The 18,718-nt window shown below is 36.0% G+C and overlaps 1 protein-coding gene across 2 annotated transcripts; it reads left to right on the top strand.

Annotated features, from left to right (window-relative positions):
* The first annotated feature begins 649 nt into the window (after positions 1–649).
* LOC108134826 lies at positions 650–16,889 on the top strand. 2 transcript variants are annotated; one of them, XM_017255281.2, is made up of 5 exons: positions 650–1,037; positions 11,606–11,795; positions 11,865–11,991; positions 12,058–13,587; positions 16,281–16,889. In XM_017255281.2, the coding sequence occupies exons 2-5, from the start codon at positions 11,631–11,633 to the stop codon at positions 16,418–16,420; spliced, it is 1,962 nt and encodes a 653-aa protein (XP_017110770.1). In that variant the 5' UTR covers positions 650–1,037; positions 11,606–11,630; the 3' UTR covers positions 16,421–16,889. The 2 variants fall into 2 exon arrangements, with proteins under 2 accessions (XP_017110770.1, XP_017110769.1); XM_017255280.2 differs by having other exon boundaries at positions 651–1,019.
* Positions 16,890–18,718: the final 1,829 nt, after the last annotated feature.

The raw sequence follows: 18,718 nt of genomic DNA, 5'->3' as shown, positions 1-18,718 counted from the left end.
GTAGGAGTGCTAAATTAAAAATTATAGTGTACACTGCCAAATGTAATTTAACCTCAAACCCCTTTAAAAATGTGTTCTCTTTGAACTAAACTACAAATATGATCATATTTAAAGTACCAAAGCATCCATACTTTTCATTAGACAATTGGTTTTTGGTTCACGGCTAGATGTAACCATTTGGGAATTATAAGCACATAGAAGGTGAGAAAAGATCATACATAGTAAGTTAGTCACAGTTACCAAAGCTAGAACTAAACATAAGTATTAATGATATATTATTATTAAAGTTTTGTAAATTACTTTAATTTATAAAAAAAAAATTTTTTTTTTGTATTTTACAATAAATTGTTAACAAATATACCATATGATGAACCATGATACCATGGTAAAACCACTGGGGAAAAATAAACAAAAAGCATATCTTTAATTAGGTAATATTTTCATATCGTTAATACAGTTATAAAAGTAACAATAAAAATTGTTTAGCTAATTAGTTAAGGATATTCTTAATTGAGTGGGTTGACTGAAAGCCATGAAATTTTTTCCTGTGCAGAACCAGCTCTCTCCGGCCATCGCGCTCTCGCTCCGCAGCGTTGAGTTGCTTTGGCAGCCGTGAAATAATATGCTATAAAGCAGACCGCAGCAGTTCGCCAGCCGCAAGTCGACTGCTGGCCGCGTAACAGTAAACACACCCACGAGCGGGCCCCGATTTCGAATCCGTACGAGTCGAGTCCAAGTTCCACTGAAAAACGAACTGCCACGAGAAGAGCGAAAGAGTTTTTGTTTGCCAAGAGACCAATACAAATATTGTGCTGGCCAAAACAGCTGAGCCGTATAGCTTTGTGTTTTGTTCTTTGGCACACCAGTAGCTGTTGTTAGCCGCACCGTGTGTTGTTTTATTTTTTTTGCCGTGTATTTTATTTTCTCTGTGCTGCATCCCACAAGAAAAAGTGTCAAAATTAGCAAATCATCAAGTAATCTGCCAAAACCAGCAACCAAATCGTCAAGAACAAGTCCCTGTAAGTTTCACTCAAAAGGTGAATAAAGTGTTATGTGGTCACCCCATAAAGCCTGGTCGAATTCCTTGGGAACAGATCAGTTATATTAAGGATAGCCATTTCAAAAGTTGTTATAATAATATTAAAATATTTGCGACTTATAAGATCTATGATATTACCAAATTTGTGAATAAATGATCAATTAGTAATGATCGTTTAAAATTTGATGGTTTTGGATTTACAAGATCTATGCCTTTGGATATTATATATACGACAACATTTGTGATTTAAAATTAACAAATTAAATTTATACAAATTAAATTATTTTCGATCAAATATTTTTTCTTGTGTATTTTATTTTTTTATTTCTAAAATCCCTTTTCCAGCAGCCGGATTTTCTGATCTCGGGGAGAAAATTGAGTTTTGTCAAAGGTTTCAGCCTTTTTCAAGTCGGTTTATTTTTATCTAACCATCGCAGGGAGCTGAAAATGTTTACCAAATTGAATTACAACATTTTTATGATGTGATGTTATTTTTTCCCCCATTCCACTTTCCTGCTTGCCAGGCCTCAGGTGCTGTCCTGTCCTGAATCCGGGTGCTGGATTTTCCAGCGGCAAGGAATCTTACAATCGACGATGAATGCATTTAAATTTCTTTAAACTTTAGAAGCACAAGAAATGCTAGAAGGCAGGAGATCCAATTCAAAATTGATTCTTACAAATAAATTCTTTGACTTGTGAATAGTTTAAGGTCGATGTTCGAACTTAATATACTTTGGTTACATATATAAAATAATTGATAAAAAAGGGGTTTATGCCCATCAATGGAATCAACAGGTTTATATTTATGCAATTATTATTTTGCTTGCCAAGAATAATAAAATTGTTATTATTTTATTAAATTACTATTAAGATGAATCAATCGATTTACCACGGAGTCACCTTATATATTAATTTGTAATTAAAAATGCATCCAACATGTTGTTTTTAGACTTTGAGTTAGTTTACTGAAGCAGGACTATAAATATCGTTCTTTATTTGGTTTCTTGTGGGAAATATTCCAGTCAAAGCATGGTGCAACATATGTAACATATGTGTTTATTTTATTAAGAAGCGTCTTCACACCATCCACAAGCCATTGAAAATCAGCAACTTCCTGACTTCGGTTGCCAAGGTATCGTCGTTAGTCAGATGAGGAGTTTCCTTCCACGACATACAAAAGCAGCCAGCAAACAAAGCTGGCAAAATACTGGCTGGCTGACAGAGTTTTCCTAATTAACCCACTGCCCCCGAGGTAACCTGTTGCAATGCAACGGATAAACAAAAGAATTTTGGCTCTGCAACAGGGGATTCTAAGTGCATTGAGCTGGAAAATTGATGGGAAATTTCGCATTTAATTAGAGTCTCAATAGAATCAACAGTTATAAGCTGCTTACGTGCTTTCCCCCCCTGCTGGAATTATGCACTCAACCAAAAGACCCCAGTCCAAAGGTTAACGACAAGTCGAGAGTCTCGAGAGTCGTTGAATCGTGGGCGATAAGCTAAGGTGTGCTAATTCATTGATAAATGCAATTGTTTCATTGTTCTTTGCCTCTGCTTACAGCACTTCTCTCAGAGCGTAATGCAATAAACTTATTAGGAAATATTTTGAATTAAACCAAATTTGAATACATATTTTGGGATTGACTTATCTTTTTGCCTTAGTAACATGCGTTCTTCGTATTTCACTTAGAATGTTCGTGCCAAAATGGTTTGGTTAGAGTTAAACACACTGTACACTGATCAAAAAAAAAGGGAATAGTAAGTGACTATTGGAAATTGTATATTAAATATTAAAATTAAATATAAAATCATTATATCAAATATAATGCATATATATTAAAGCACTTGATTCAATATTTAAGATTTAAATTAATATAGAAAATATAATGTTTATAATGGTTCCTATTTGATTTAAATTTAAGTTAAATATGGTTTCAATTTAAATTAAATTTTCAGATATTTAAATCAAATCCGAAAAAAGTCAAATGAAAAATGAAAACAACTTTTATTATTTTCATATTTAAAAAACTAAAAACCATAATGGATGAAACTTTAGGGGAAATTTTATAATTATTTACTTTTAGAAATATTTTAATTAAGTTACAATTTATGTTAAGTGTTATGTTAAGTGTTTTGATAAATTACGAGGGAAAAATCATCTCATAGTGTTTGGTTGATGTAAAAACAAACTGTATGTATATACATAACTTTCAGCCCACCAGTTAATATATCAAATATTATTATTTGGAAACCAAGTTAAGCCATAAATCATATTTTTTGGTTTATTTAAATAAGAATTTTGATTATAGAACAATTCTTTTCCCAGTGACCCGATCCCGACCCTTGTTGCAGATCGTGTGTCAGACACTCGTCTTGTTTGACAGCACACCCAAGTGGAATTAGCATTTAGGGATTGAAACTGGAACCAATGGCCAGTTAGGCCAAGAGCATTGCTGGGATTGGTTTTGGGTTTCACGAGTGCACTGGCCCTGCACTTCACTTCACTTCCCCTTCTCCTTCTCCGGCACCTACTCTTCATTTTAGTTCACGGAAGGCACTTGGGAGTCGGGTTGAAGTGTACGTGAGTTTATTCGGCTGAATGAGACTGAGCCAAACAAAAAATAGAGACTCGAAAAAATTAAACAAAGTAAGAAAAAATAAAATAAAAGAAGTGCCTAGGAATGGCCTGAAATGTGCATTAAACGCTTTGCATGGGCAAGCGACATGGACATGGGGATTGTGCCGGAGATTGACATTCCCATTCCCATTCCCATTTCCATACCCATCCCGATTCCCATTCCCATTCCCATTTTCACTTGGAATCACACAACACAGCACAACCACACACATGTGAGAATGTGCCGGGTGTTGGGATTATTTTGTGGCCGGGCGGGTGCTGAGGGCAATAACAATCATTCGAAATGCGCCTTAAAATAGCAAGCCCCGAACCCGAACACGTTGCTCATAATCTCAAATGCAATTGAGTGCTGCCAGCCAGCCAGTCAGCCAGCCAGCCCGCCAGCAAATGAATGATAACTTTGTCCAGGCCCACTGGAGTATTAATAGCCATTTTTAGTCTCCATTCAAACCAAGCATGACGCGCTGCCATTGCCATACCAGACTAGACCACAAAAAAAACAAAGCCCAAAAAACAAACTAAATCACAGTCAAACTTCACTTGGCAAACATATCGGAGTAACGGCTTAAATTAAATAATTATGGCCTGAAACTCAGAACTTATTTTTTCGATTGCTAGCACTATATCTTACATCAAAACACAATAGCCATCGAATCAAAGCTATTGTTACAAGAATTTTAAACTATTGAGAGGGTAAAAAATGTGTATTAATCGGAACCAATTATAAAGTTTAAATATGATTCTTTCTGTTAAATTGTATAAAAATTATTTAAATTAAAAAAAAAAAAAAAAAAATAAGACTCAGTTCTCTCTTATCCCACAGTGTTTCAAAAATTAGCAATTTTTAAAGTAAAATACTGTAAAAATCATAAAAGGATTTAAAAATAAAAGATGTAATGTAATAACTATTTTCTATCCCTGGTATTAACCTTTGAAAAATAAAGTTTATTAGAAAACTATATTATCTAAATTTTAGTAACTTTCTTCAAATAAAATTTAAAGCAAATTTAGAACTACAGCCAATATAAGTATTTTAAAGTAAGCTTACATATTTTACAACAAACTTAATTATATTTGACATTTTTCTTATGCCCTATGAGAGCTTGAGCTAGCGAAGTTTCACTGTATTTCATGACGCACCGTGTTCCGAGTGCTTTTTCTACTCTGGTTTTGGTTTAATGCGTTTTGCACTTTATTTACACCAGCTTTACAAGAGTAGCAGGCGCCAACTTCGGAATTGGAAAAAGAACCTGGGGTCTTTATTGGGGCTTACGATTCGTCGCGTACAGTACACAAATGAACCCTAATTGGACACCTTAATGCCGTAAAATGCATGCAAACAGATTTGTCGAAGACTTTCCTTCATAACCATTGATCTCCGAAACCGGTTTTTCTCCCATATGCATATAAATTATTTCCCCTAAGCTGCGCTTTTAGCTCTATTGCACTCACAAACTCTAAGTACGCCTTCAAACGCGATCGCTTGTGTTCGTTGACAAATGTTTACAAGCTTTTTAAATTAGGAAACATTTTTAGAAAAAACGTTAAGACAAGTTGTTAGCATACAAGCTAAAATGAAAAGGAATCAACTGCCATTCAAATGTGTTTAAAACTTAAAAAAAAATTAGTTTAATGTGATCATACTATGCAAACTTCATGAAATATTATTTTAACTAAAATAAATAAAAATACTTAAAAAAAACAAACTGTTATCCCATATTGATAAGTATTTTCACTTTGAAGTTAATAAAAGTATAATTCTATTAAATATACAAAATACGAATACAAATACAAATATACAAAATGTTTTAATCACTGGTTTCAAAAGCGGGGTGAAATTATTTGTTTTGACTTTGAACCTCAATCAGATCAAAGCACAATCTGTATATACAATTTTTTGAAAAAGTGATAGACGATATCTCTTCTAAAGCCTACAAAAACTTCCATCCACAAAAGAAGGTGATTATGATTTTATTTATGTGTATATTGACTGACGAGGAGTTTCACTTTTGAGTGCAATGATGAGTGAAGTGTTTGGCTTTTACAAAGATGTGCTGCTTCGCAACAAAACTATCTGCTTAAAGTTTACTTTTAACGAGATTCTATATATATATACATACATGCTCGTATTTGATCAGCTGAAACATTGGCGTTCTCTCACTTTTCTCATTAGCAGCGAATCAATTACGCTCATATCTCTGGGCTTTAATCAATTCTCATTGACACAATTTAATTGGAGCGTTTGCTTGTGAAATAAAACGATCTGAGCGACAAATGGTTGACGCCTCTTGCTATAACTATTTACCAGTGTCTACACATACTGCATGTGAGTGAACGCTCATATGTTGTATATACAATTCGATTCCGTTTATTACACACACAGCAAAGCGATTAATCTCAATTAGAGGCCAATTGACTGAGCGAAAATGCTGGAGAAAACTTCCGTTGCGTGTGGAAAACACTTGAAGAAAACTTTCTTCGGTTGAAATATTAAAGCAATAGATTGAGATATTTGCAGAAGTAAAAACTTTGTTTATTTAAGCATGATTAATTGTCTACCCCTTTGCTTTGCGATAATTTAAATATTTGACTTTTTTATCTCACAAAATTAAACGCTATTTATATATCAAGTTTCTTAGTCCCCGAAATCCCTTTGAATTCTCACATTTATTGCATTTTTTTGAGTGTATCAATGGGAAGCTTGTTCGATGCTTGTTCGCCCATTAGCTGCACCTGTTCTACACGCTCGCTCCCTTGTATTTTTCTGTGCCCGAGTGGGCATGTCGTGAACTTGAGAAGGTACAAGTGTTTTCACTATTTGTCTTCTGGCTCCGTTTGGTCCCGACCGGAGATAACCGATCGAACCTAATCAATAGTGCCGCCGCCATTGAGGGCCCTATCTAACCGCCTCCCCGAAGTGAGTCATCAGCCCCGAATAGCTGCCATACGATTGTGATAAGGCTTAGGAAGCGGGCGACCCATGAATTGGTGCACAGAAAGAAAAACACAGCACGTCAAATTCATTGGAATAAAAAATACAACGTATTTAAGATCACAGATTATTCCTACTCCCAAAAAAAATAAATAAAAATTGTTATAGAAACCAAACTATTTTGACATGAAGTTAAATTTATTGATCTATCTATGACCAGTTTTTCAATCAGATGAGTAATAAATTAATTTCAGGAAAGTATCGAGTTAAAACTGATGTGGTTTAAAAATAAGGCCTTAGACTACAGTTTTAGACTCTTCGGTATAAAAATTAAACTTAAAAGTATAGGGATTATATTATTTAGTATTGAATTAATACTTATACTTAAAGGTATCGGTCATTCAAAAACTATTCAAAAAAAATTAAAAAAGAAGATAGCCGATAACCGAAATTTAACTAAAAAAATTAGTTTAAAGGTGTCAACAATAACATTGTTAACCACAAAAATTTGTTCATGTTGATATGTGTTTTCAATTAATAACTTTAAACTTGCCGTTTTTTTCAAGTGTAGTGCCGGTTTGTAATACAATATTCCAGATTTTCGACAGCACAGCACGTGTTTTCCCAAAAAAAGACGTCGTATGTTGCCATCATGGTTCTTATCTGAGCAATGCGAAAAGTATTTGCCAATCCTTGGGCATTCAGCATACCGAATCGGTTGTTCTGGGTTTCGAGGCTGTTGTAAGAATGCGTCTTTGTTTGGCGGAGTAAGCAATACTCGATGTTCCATTTGTTCTGTCCTGGCCTGGCCTTATCGTACGAAAGATAAAGTCATTCGGCGGCAATAAGCCCAGCGAATCCCTTTGTTTATTGACTTCTTCGACGCCCTCATTGTAATGCAAATTTATAGGCACAATCGCATTAACAGCGGTGCAGGTGATCCAAAAATAGGTCTAACTACCATATCAAGAGATTTTTGAATTTATATTTTTTTGTATTTTTATCGGTGTGAATTAAGAAACAATGTCAAATTCTCTAAATTTCTGCCGCCTGCTACTGAAATAGTTGACAGCACTGCTCAACTTTATCTGAGCTCTCGTCTTTCCCTGAAAGCAGCATGAGTCTTTGCTTTTCTACACAAAAATTGTTGTCCATACGGCATGACTACGCAAAATACAATGCAATTAATATGAAAACATTGTCGACAAATTGCGGAAGCCGCTCACCTCTGCTCCAATCTCAAGGGCGTAACAAAAATGTTTTAAGGGGGGAGAGGATGCGAAACTACTTTTTTTTCAGTTTACTTTTTGTAATGTCACTTTTTCTATACGTGTGTATTTGAATGTAACCCCAAAATTCCCCCCAGCCTACACCACTGGTCCACCTGTCCCGAAACCACTAAACCGGAATGTTGTGGATCGCTCGATCGCACCAACTTGCTCGATATTCCAACTCTGAGCGAAAGTTTTGCTCTAATACTCTTACGCTGGGGGAGAGCGTTTTTGAGTAGAAGATTGTCATGCCATGACTTGACAACTCGTATAGTAACTAAGCGTTTATTTCTACTCAGCCTACACACTTCCTATATGCTGACAGTGTAGTTGTTTAATTTGATTGATCTCGCATTGATATTATTTTTAAACAGCACAAATTTGAGTTGATATAGTCACTTGAATATATAGTATTATGTCGGTCACCAACATTACCAACATTAAATTTTATAATGTTTCATCATTTTGTCGTTAATGTTTTTGAAACCGTTTAAAATATACACATAAATGACTAGTTTTTTTTTTTATTATGATTAAAAAGTCAAAAGTACAAACTAAAAGATGTCTATAAAGTAGGAGTTTTATTTGCAGTTGCATTTATCATGCATCTTTAAACTAAATGTCAAATTAACTTTTTGTAAATGCTATAGACGTTTTAGTTTTGAGTGGAATGCTGATATAAAACATATCATTAAGTCTTTATACACATTCTGATTTTGTATTGGAGATATTGATTTAAAATTTAAAAGCAAATGTAATTGTGAAAAAGCTCATTTGCCAACATAATTGTATTTAAAATTAAAAAATCATCTTTAAAGCAAAAATCAGACCAAATCTTAAAGCCCCCCTTATCGTTAAGTTTTAAAATATAAGTATTAATTAAACACTAAACAATATAGCCCCTATACTTTTTAGTTTCATTTTAACCACATAAGTCATATTTTGAAATTTTTAATGTTATTAATTTAATAGTCACCTTGTTGAGAAATTAATTTATACTCAATAGTTTAAAATTCATGTAATAATTGTTGAGATTCTTTGACAATTTTGTTTCGGGTGCAGAGGCAATAACATTTTTTTGTTGAATTCTCATAGTGCATTTGTGGCTTCGTTTTGTGAATATCGCCAGACTCCCTTTCCAGTTTTCTCCCAGTTGATCGATTGCCGGGAGTTGTGCCGTGTCTGCCAAGTGCCATAGTCGGGGGCTATGGTGCTGTGCCCCGAAACAAAACCCGTCCCTCGATCCCAGACTCAGTTTCAGGGCGTCAATTTATGGCACGCTTCGATGAAGTTCAATGGCAATTTGGATGAGGGCAAAGGGGGATTTCGGGGACTAAGCAAAAGTTGTCTGAATGAAGACTTATCCCGAGTGTCGTGTCTGTCGACTGCACTAGCTGCACTCGTCCTCGCATTATCGATGCATAAAAAACGAGATGCCATGCTGATGAGATCCGCGATTCATGTTCCCCGATCTGTGCTTTTATTTTTACAGCCTGTCTTTTGATTATCGCAAGAACCGAACGATGACAACGATGGTCCGGTCTGGCGGCTTTTACACTTAGCTCCTTTTCTGTTCCTACTATGATGACGATGATGACGATGATGAGCACACTCGCTAAGTGATTTCCCTTCAAGATCGTTCAATTGCATCAGAGGAGGAAGCGTGCTTTGCATACCAATACTGTGTGTGTGTCGCACCCATCATTATGGCAAAAGTCGAAGAATAGAAAATGTGGCAATATCTATGATAGAGCCACTCGATTAGACCCGCCTGTCGCGTTCATAAATGCCTTTGACAGTCATATAATGGCTCCAACAATTCAGTGCAGCTATCTTTTGCGATCCCAATTAGCAATTAGAGCATTATCTACCATACAAGAGTTGTTAAGGGTGTGCCATCGATATATGTATATTGTAGATAGGACACACAAATTTGTGATAAATGTCGATGAAGTCTGATGACAGCTTTCCCTATATTTAGTGTAATTTGGAAAAACGCCGGATGCGAATATGTTGTTGTCCCAAGTGGTGTTCATTTGTTAATACGTTAGACAAATCGTAAGTTGCCCCGTAATCAGCGGTAGGGTTGGGTATTTAACTACCCGCAATGAAAAGGTTCTCAGGGCAAAATGTGTTACTCAAAGAAAATGGGTTTGATACTTCTGGAGTTTACACACTTCTTCTGGTTTCTGATTTATTTAACACTTAACACTCTAAAATTGTGGAGAACATGGGAAATTCCGAAATAGACATAATTCTTACCCAGTACCACCAATAGTTTAACAAACAAAAGTGCACTTAATGCAATACAAAGTTTTAAAAACTATTATCAATTAGTAAATAAATTTGCAAACGTCATAAAAACGTGGAGTTTTTAATATTTTATTTGTAAATTTGTTATATATCAGCCTTTAGTAGTAATTTGCAAATAAAAATGTGAAACTGGCTGATCATATCGTCATAGATCGGTCTGTAATTAACACATTTTTTAAGCTCTGCTTGTAGTTCTCATTATAAGTGGGACGTGAATTTGTTAACATGTTAATATAACCTCATAAGTAAGTGATTGGGTTTATAGAAAGTATATTTTATTATATTTAAAACTTAATATGGGAGGAACATATAGAATCCATTAATAAGTGTGGTGTACATATATAATTGTGGTCCCTAACCTAATGTTCTTATATAGGAATAAAAAAAAAGTTGCCTTATTTAATGGGACTGTGTTTATTGGAAAGTCAGCATAATGAGAAGGTGTGATTAAAAGCAATATACACATTTAATTGAAGTTCCTAATTATAACACAACTTTTAAAATTTTTTCATGACACATTGCACTCCCTAGGGAGTAAACACCGACCATGGTAGTCAAACTTATCAGTTAAAATGACCTCGAGCTTGAACTCCAACTTAATGTGTATATTTTTTATCGTTAAAATTGTTGCAGTGAAATTAGACTATTGAAATGTTGGTTCACTAACCAATAGCAATAAAAGAAAATTAACCCAAAATTGTAATATTGAAATTTAAATATTAATAAATTGTTTAAGGCGAGTAAAATTGTAACGAAACATTCTCATAAATAAGAACTTTTCACATAAGCACTAAGCAATTAAAAAGACAATCAAACGTTTTAAAAAATGTTAATTTCAATATAACAATTTTATATCAAAAATAATACTCTGGCTCTTTCGATTCAAAAGATATTTAAATTAAATTTTTATGTAAATTTTTGTCAAATAATTGAACCATAACTTTTATTTTCAATTTTTATAATAAGAATTAAAACTTTTATTTTTGTTTTTTTTTTTATTTTTTTTTTTTTTATTTTTATTATGGTTCAATTTTTATTATAAGCTAAAAATAAAAGTGAGGGTTAAGTTTTTGTATAAAAATTGAAATTTAATAATTATTTTTGATTTTTATTATTTAAATTAATTTTAATAATTACAAATAGATTAATTTTTATTTCCAAATTTCTTTTAATACAAATAATAATGGTTACAGTCCCTGATTTATCTGTTTATATATTTAAAATGTTTTAAAGAAATTTACATTGGTTCATTGCTCTTATTTTAAAAGCAGTCTGAGAACAATGATTTTAAATCACACCAGTAGGCTAAGTTCGTTCCGCCTTCAAGAACAAAAAATAGCCGAAGCACAAAGCGACATAGCGACATAGCAGAACACCACCCAAGCTCATTAATCAACGTCTTGCACTTTCAGGATCACATCATATCGCAGCGGCACAATGGAGAAATCCAGCTTAACGGAGAAGAATCGCACCCATGTGTACAATGACACAACGCGACCGAAGAAACCGAAGCGTCGCGACAAGAGCGATCTGGGTCCGGATTTCGTGGCGCCCGACGGAGGATGGGGCTGGGTGGTCTGCCTGGCAGCCGGCTTAAACAACGTGAGTGATACACATAGATCAGGATAAATGTATGCAGACATTAGTGTTATGCCCCCTTTCGCTTCGCAGTTCTTCCTTTTCCCAGCCCTGCAGCAATATGGCCTGATATACAGGGTGCGCATGCATTCGTTGGGCTTTGATGCCAAGCAAACGACGACTATTGTGAATGTGGTGATGGCCATCTCCTCGCTAGTGGGTAAGTTTTGCCATCTCCAGGGATCACAAAATAATATATTTATTGATATTTACCCTTCCCCCATAGGCATTGTCAATGGAGCCATGTTCCGGCGTTTCACGTTTCGCCAGGTGGCTCTGACCGGCACCACTTTGGCCTTCATGGGCATCTTTATGTCGGCCTTTTGCACCACCTTCTGGCAGTATATCCTCTGCCTATCGGCGGTCTATGGCATTGGTTTGGGCCTGGCCATGGCGGCCACCTCGCTGGCGGTCAATACGTACTTCAAGCAGAAGAGACGACGTGCCACGGGATTCTCATGGACAATCACGGGACTGGGTCCCATCTTCTTTCCCCAGGTGTCCACCTTCCTGCTCAGCTACTACGGCGCCCAGGGCAGCATTCTGATCTACGCTGGAATCGGCATGAACGCCATCCTTTGTGCATTGACCCTCCAGCCGGTGTTGTGGCATGTGAAGAAGCCGGAGAAACCCATCGCAGTGGTGATTGAGGGCGTGACCGAAACGGAAAAGCTACAGACCGATGTGCTGGAGGCCAATGGCAATCTGCTGGCGCCCAGCAATGATCCCTGGAAGGATTACGAGTGCAAGTACTGTCAGTATCAGAAGCGTGCCAAGCGCGGCATTTTCTCCTCCCAATACCTTTTCAATGTGGACGATCCGGAGAGGCCTGGCTACGAGATCACCGAACCGGGAACTCCGATGTTGGCCCGTGCCAACGATGGCTGGTTTGGATCAAAGCTTTCGCTGACCTCGGAGAACACACCCCGGTATCGCACGCGCCAAGCGCTGATGCGTCAGGTTTCCTCCAGAAGTCGTGAGAATCTTGATAGACTGGAGCAGAATAGGGAGGAACTGGGTGGTCAGGAGCCCACCACACCAGTGGCACTGTACAAGCCGAATTACTTCAATCGCGAGCGCGAGGATATGGATCGCTATGCCAGCAAGACGAGCGTCTATTCCCGACCTGGTCAGGAGGAGCTCCTGCGATGCACCTGCGCCGAGGACAAGGCCCTGTTGCAAAAGACCGCCGAGTCGCTACGGGTGGACCTCCTGAACAATCTGGCCGATGTTGAGACCGAGGAGGAGGCCAAGAAGAACATGACCTTCTTCCAGAAGGTGAGCAAATTCTTCGATTTGGATCTGCTGCGGGACTTGACCTTTGTCAATTTGGCCGTTGGCATGAGCATCATGATGTTTGGCGAGATGAACTTCTCGGTGCTGACGCCATTCATACTGAATAGCTTCGGGTACACGGACTCACAGATCTCGTTGGTCATGTCCCTGCTGGCCTGCATGGACATATCGGTGCGATTCCTCGCCCCGCTTGCCCTCGAGAAGGTGAAACTGGACAACCGAGTGCTCTTCGCCTTCGGCATCCTCTGCATCGCTGCGGGCCGCGTGGTGGTGTCCTTCACCAGTTCCTACGAGGTCATGATCGGCGTCTTTCTGCTGATCGGTTTCGGCAAAGGTTTCCGCACCATCTTCTCGCCACTCATCATACCCAGCTATGTCCCGCTGAATCGTTTGCCAGCCGCCTCCGGCCTGCAGCTCATCTTCAACACGATGTTCTCCTTCGCCATGGGCCCCATTCTTGGTGAGTTTTTATACCCTTGCAGAGGGTATTATAATTTCAGTCAGAAGTTTGCAACGCAGTGAAGGAGACGTTTCCGACCCTATAAAGTATATATATTCTTGATCAGCATCACTAGTAGAGTCGATCTAGCCATGTCCGTCTGTCCGTCCGTCTGTCCGTCTGTCAGTCTGTCCGTCTGTCCGTCCGTTTATATGCAAACTAGTCTCTCAGTTTTAAAGCTATCTGCATGAAACTTTCCCAAAAGTTGTCTTTCTATTGCAGGTAGTATATAAGTCGGAACGAGCCGGATCGGACGACTATAGCATATAGCTCCCATAGGAACAATCGGAAAAATAATTGAAAAAAAATTGTAACTCTGCTGTTTTTTAATTTTTTGTTTAGTTCTTCGACATACTGCAATGGTTAAATATTTCAGAATTATGGTTAAAATTTCATCAAAATCGGACGACTATATCATATAGCTCCCATAGGAACAATCGGAAAAATAATTGAAAAAAAAATTATAACTTTGCTGTCTTTTAATTTTTTTTTTAGTTCTTCGACATACAGCAATGGTTAAATATTTCAGAATTATGGTTTAAATTTCATCAAAATCGGACGACTATATCATATAGCTCCCATACAAATAATAAAAATATATAAAAGAACAATCAAATAATTAAGCTGCAAATCGTCATAGCTTCAATGTTTTTAAACATATTCGCAAGTAAATCATAATTTTAATGTTTTCAAAAATATTTAATTCTTGCGATAGCTGCAAGGGTATATGAACTTCGGCTTGCCGAAGTTTGCTTTCTTTCTTGTTAATTATTAAATAGTTTATCAAAATGTGATTCTTGAGCCACCAAAATCCATACGTTTTCACCATTTTAAACGTTCGTTTAGTTAAGTATGTAGACAAAAATGGGAGCTGCGCATTAAAATAAAAAAACACACATTAACAATATATATTGGTTGATCGATTAATTATATCTTAAAGACATAATTATATCTAAAAAGATTAGCTTATTATTTTTAAGAAACTGGCATTGAAAAATTTTAGAAGCTTGAAATACAAAAACCTTTTTTAACTTTAACTGGCGATAGATTTTTTCTAACAGAAATTAAAATTTTAAATTAAATTGTTTGTAAAGTTTTAAAATTAGCAACGATTTAAGAGATTTCAAATCTAGTTTATTTAAATTTATTTATCATACACTAGTCGGCATAATTATTTTGACGAAACTCTTTTTTGACTATTGAACTTAGCGTTGCTGGAAATCGTCAAATAACGGTGCGAAAATGAGGCGCAAAACAAAGAATATATTTTTACCTATGTGCATGCCAAATTTTATTTCCTTTACCTTTTGCATTCACTTTCTACTGATAAGAATGCATGCGGACAACGGTTTTCTGCGTGGCACAAGTATTTTGACAGCATCTTTATGGAAATATTTGCACACTTTTAAGCACGCGAGAACCAATGAACTTCTGTGTTTCATTTGGAGTAATATTAAACGTTGTTATTAAAACAGAAAATTATTAAAAATCAGTCAATAACATGGGTAAACCGGCTGAGCTAAGTTTGGTTACCAGATCTTCAATAGTAGCAAAGTTTAACGCTGAAGTAGCAGTCAAAAACATTGCCAATGAGTTTTATGTGTCGCGTCAAACTGTGCACTACTAAATTAAAAAGTTTAAAAAGCATAATGACATGCGTAATTTAAGCGCAAAACAGATCTCAGTGAAGACCGAGTCCTTGTACGGGAATTTAATAAGAATATTTTTTTAAAGCCCCAATCCGCAGCAGATCAGTTTAATTTGACAGCTAAGACACCGATTAGTGAGCGCACAGTCCGTCGGCGATTAAAAGAACGCGATTTTGTACGTATGACTCGATGAACCAAGGCCAGTATTTGCGGGTACTAAATGATAATGCGTTTAGTTCCGGAGACAGGCTTATTGGACACACCTTCATTTTGCAACAGGATAACGCCTCATGCCAAAAAGCCAAGATGATTACAACATTTTTGAAGGATGTTGGTGTTACCACTTTGGACTGGCCACCTCAAAGTCCAGATTTAAATATAATTGAAAACGTCTGGTCTCTTATAAAACTTAAAAGAACAGTATCTTTGAATAAAACCAAAGAGGAGACAATTTCTGAGGTCACTTCCCTTTGGGAAGAGATATCTCTAGAGATTATCTAAAATTTGGTCGAATCACTACCGCGACGCTTGCAAAAAGTTTTTGAAACCAAAGGAAATTATAAATTTTACTAAATTCTTTTTTTTCCTTTGGTTTTTTTAAGTTTAAACTTTGTTATTCATATTAAAAGGTTCTTGTCCAAATACTTATGCCACCACATGAAAATTACTTTAGCTTATATTTTTTTAAGTTCATATGACAAAATGTTGAATTTATTATTTTTAAGTTTGTATTAGCACTAAATAAAACAGAAAAAAAATCATTGAGTTATATTAAACCATTAAAAAGTAACATACAAATTTGAACCATTAGTTTTTCGTCAAAATAATTATGCCGACTAGTGTATGTTTACCATGTTGAAAATAGATTTTTTTTATTTTTTTTGTTCGATAACTTCTTAAAAGCTGTCAATGGTAAATTTTATTTTAAATTCACAATTGCTTATTTATGGTGTGCAAAGATAACTTAAACCAATAGATAACCTTCCATCGATTATTTATTTGCAGGAATCCTGACGGAGGCCTTCGGCTATGCCGCCACCATTCACACCATCAACGCACTCACCTGCTTGGCCCTGCTCCTTTGGGCCACAGAGGGCGTGGTGCGGCGCATTTTGGGAATTCCCTCCAAGGGACTGGGTCAATAGAAGCAGCATTTCTACTAGTCCTAAATGGAACTGCGGCGACGAGAAGGAGTTTGAAAGCTTCGCCGGAACTGAACTACTTGCATGTCCATCCCAGTGTGCGAGACCAAAGCTCAATTGGAGCTGTAGACATAGCCTAGTCCATACTTCCCAATCGATTTGTGTGTGTGCATAGTATTACTTGAGCACGAGGCGCCGGTGTGGCCCGTACTTAAAGATACCTAAGAAACATAACTCTTAACTAGCTTGTAATCACCCATCGCTACCTTAACTTACGGTCAATTTTTTTTGTAGCTTTTGATACTCTTACTAGGATTATTAAATGTACTTAGTGATATGTTATAAGTGTATAAATGTTCCACAGTTGATAAATATATGTATATTAGTTAGAAAAGAAAATAGTTTTCCGGAATTGCGGCACTGGTGTCCACTTCCTGTAAAATGATTAATTTAAAATACATCTTGGTTGAAACACATGGCCTTATTATTTCTAATGATCTGAAGTTGGATATTATCCCCCCACCGTTTTCTATACTTTGGCATTGGCAGTGCAAGTATGGGATTACAGTATTGGGATGCGGATTTAGGGTAAGTATGTACTATGGTAAAGGTCTTAATCTGGCGATATAAAAATAAACTGAAATGGTGCTAATCTTGGATTATTGGTAAAGCATATAGTAACTGAGAAAAAATGACAAATTTCGGATAGAAGAAGATGCCATCAAAGCAAAAATCTCAATATTACATTTTGTTTGACAAACAATTTACAATACGTTCTCGCAAAGAATTTTTATTGCTGAATATTTTGGTATTTGTGAGAAAATTTTAATAGTAATCCAATATTTGTATATTTTCAACTACTAAATTTTCAATCAGCTTTGTAGGTTTGTTTACTATAATATTTTGAATCAGGCACTAATATATTCGTATTACACCTGCAAGAATTTAAGATCCCCTGGGCATTTTTTCTCTGTTCAGCCCAATAAGTATTCTATACCGAAAAAACTCGGTGAAACTGTTGTATCTTTTAGGGTTACAAAAAAAAAAAGGTTAACAAAAATGGAAAATCTTTTAGGGTGCATTTTGGAATCGATTAAATCGGCTACTACAATTCCTAAATGTTGCTCATTTTAAAACAAATTAAGTGACAAAACTAACTTAAGGTCAAATAGAATTTTGTTATTGACAATTTCAGTTGAAATTTGTTAAGTGTATACACTAATTTCAATTTCATAATCACGTAGTACCACATAACATTTTGTTTTTTCACAAATTTATTTTTACATTTCAATTTTGGTTAAATTAAACAAATATTTTACAAGTAAATTATAACAAGGGAATTATAATGGCTATGATAAATATATTTTTGGAATACATCTTTGCAGAATTTGGAAATCTTAAAACCTTGATATTGATAATTTAAAAATGTTTGGAACCAAACTTTGGCAATCTAGACTCCGTTAAAATGGGCAGATAGACAGGCTTTAAAGTTGAAAATTAAACTAATTTTATATATTTTTTTACTGTGTACCGATTTATGACAACTACGACATCCGCTTACCCAAAAAAACACTAGGAAGCTTATCTTTGGCGGTGGGGGCAGGTCTCTTTGTGCCTAGGTCTGAAATGGTCACATTCCCGATTATATGGCCAAGTCATGATCCTCGTCACTGGTACTAAAAAGAAATTGCTGTTGCCGTTGTTTTATTTATGGGTCGACACACCCACCTTGTTCTTTGTACCCGAGTGGCAAAAATCGAAATTAAAAATGCCAAATTCCAATTAAAATGTGTGCTGTGAGCTGCTGCTCTTATCAGCGCAAATTGTAAATGGGGCAAAGGAATTGCTGAACCCGAATTCTGACCAGTATAGATGATAGAGGCTAAAGGTTTCTAGACCAGATCTTTATTAGTAGCCTTCTGCCAATCTTTATTAGTAACAACGTTTTACAACAAAAATATCATACAAAGCCAAAATTTGGCTGACCAATTAAGTATTTCACAATTAAATATTCAAAATTTGTTTTTCTTGAATCAAATCTGAAGTTCTAGAGATAGTGTCGCTAATACCCGCAGCATCAAAATAAAAAAAGAATAGAATGTTTATTAAATTTTTAAATTTATTTTTAGCGTTGACTGCTGATAATCCGGCAGAGCCAAAGTGTCGAAAAAGTAGATTTCAGGTTTCGAATCGAAAAAAAATCGGCCCCAGAGTCGAGCCCTTCACATTGGGCATAATCCTCGATCTGGTCATGCGTCACGGGTCCCGACGCCCTTGGAGTGCAGTGCAAACTCGTGATAT

This window comes from Drosophila elegans, unplaced genomic scaffold (genome assembly GCF_018152505.1).
Source record: "Drosophila elegans isolate 14027-0461.03 unplaced genomic scaffold, ASM1815250v1 contig_149, whole genome shotgun sequence".
NCBI lineage: Eukaryota > Metazoa > Arthropoda > Insecta > Diptera > Drosophilidae > Drosophila > Drosophila elegans.
Note: the sequence above shows the minus strand (reverse complement) of the source record. Positions and strands in the feature narration are given on the sequence as shown.

What these genes read in the sequence shown, in the direction of transcription:
- LOC108134826 (XM_017255281.2), top strand. Translation starts at nt 11,631, where the DNA reads ATGGAGAAATCCAGCTTAACGGAGAAGAATCGCACCCATGTGTACAAT. An exon ending in GGCCATCTCCTCGCTAGTGG is followed by an intron (nt 11,992 to 12,057) that starts GTAAGTTTTGCC and finishes CTTCCCCCATAG; the next exon opens with GCATTGTCAATGGAGCCATG. An exon ending in CGCCATGGGCCCCATTCTTG is followed by an intron (nt 13,588 to 16,280) that starts GTGAGTTTTTAT and finishes ATTTATTTGCAG; the next exon opens with GAATCCTGACGGAGGCCTTC.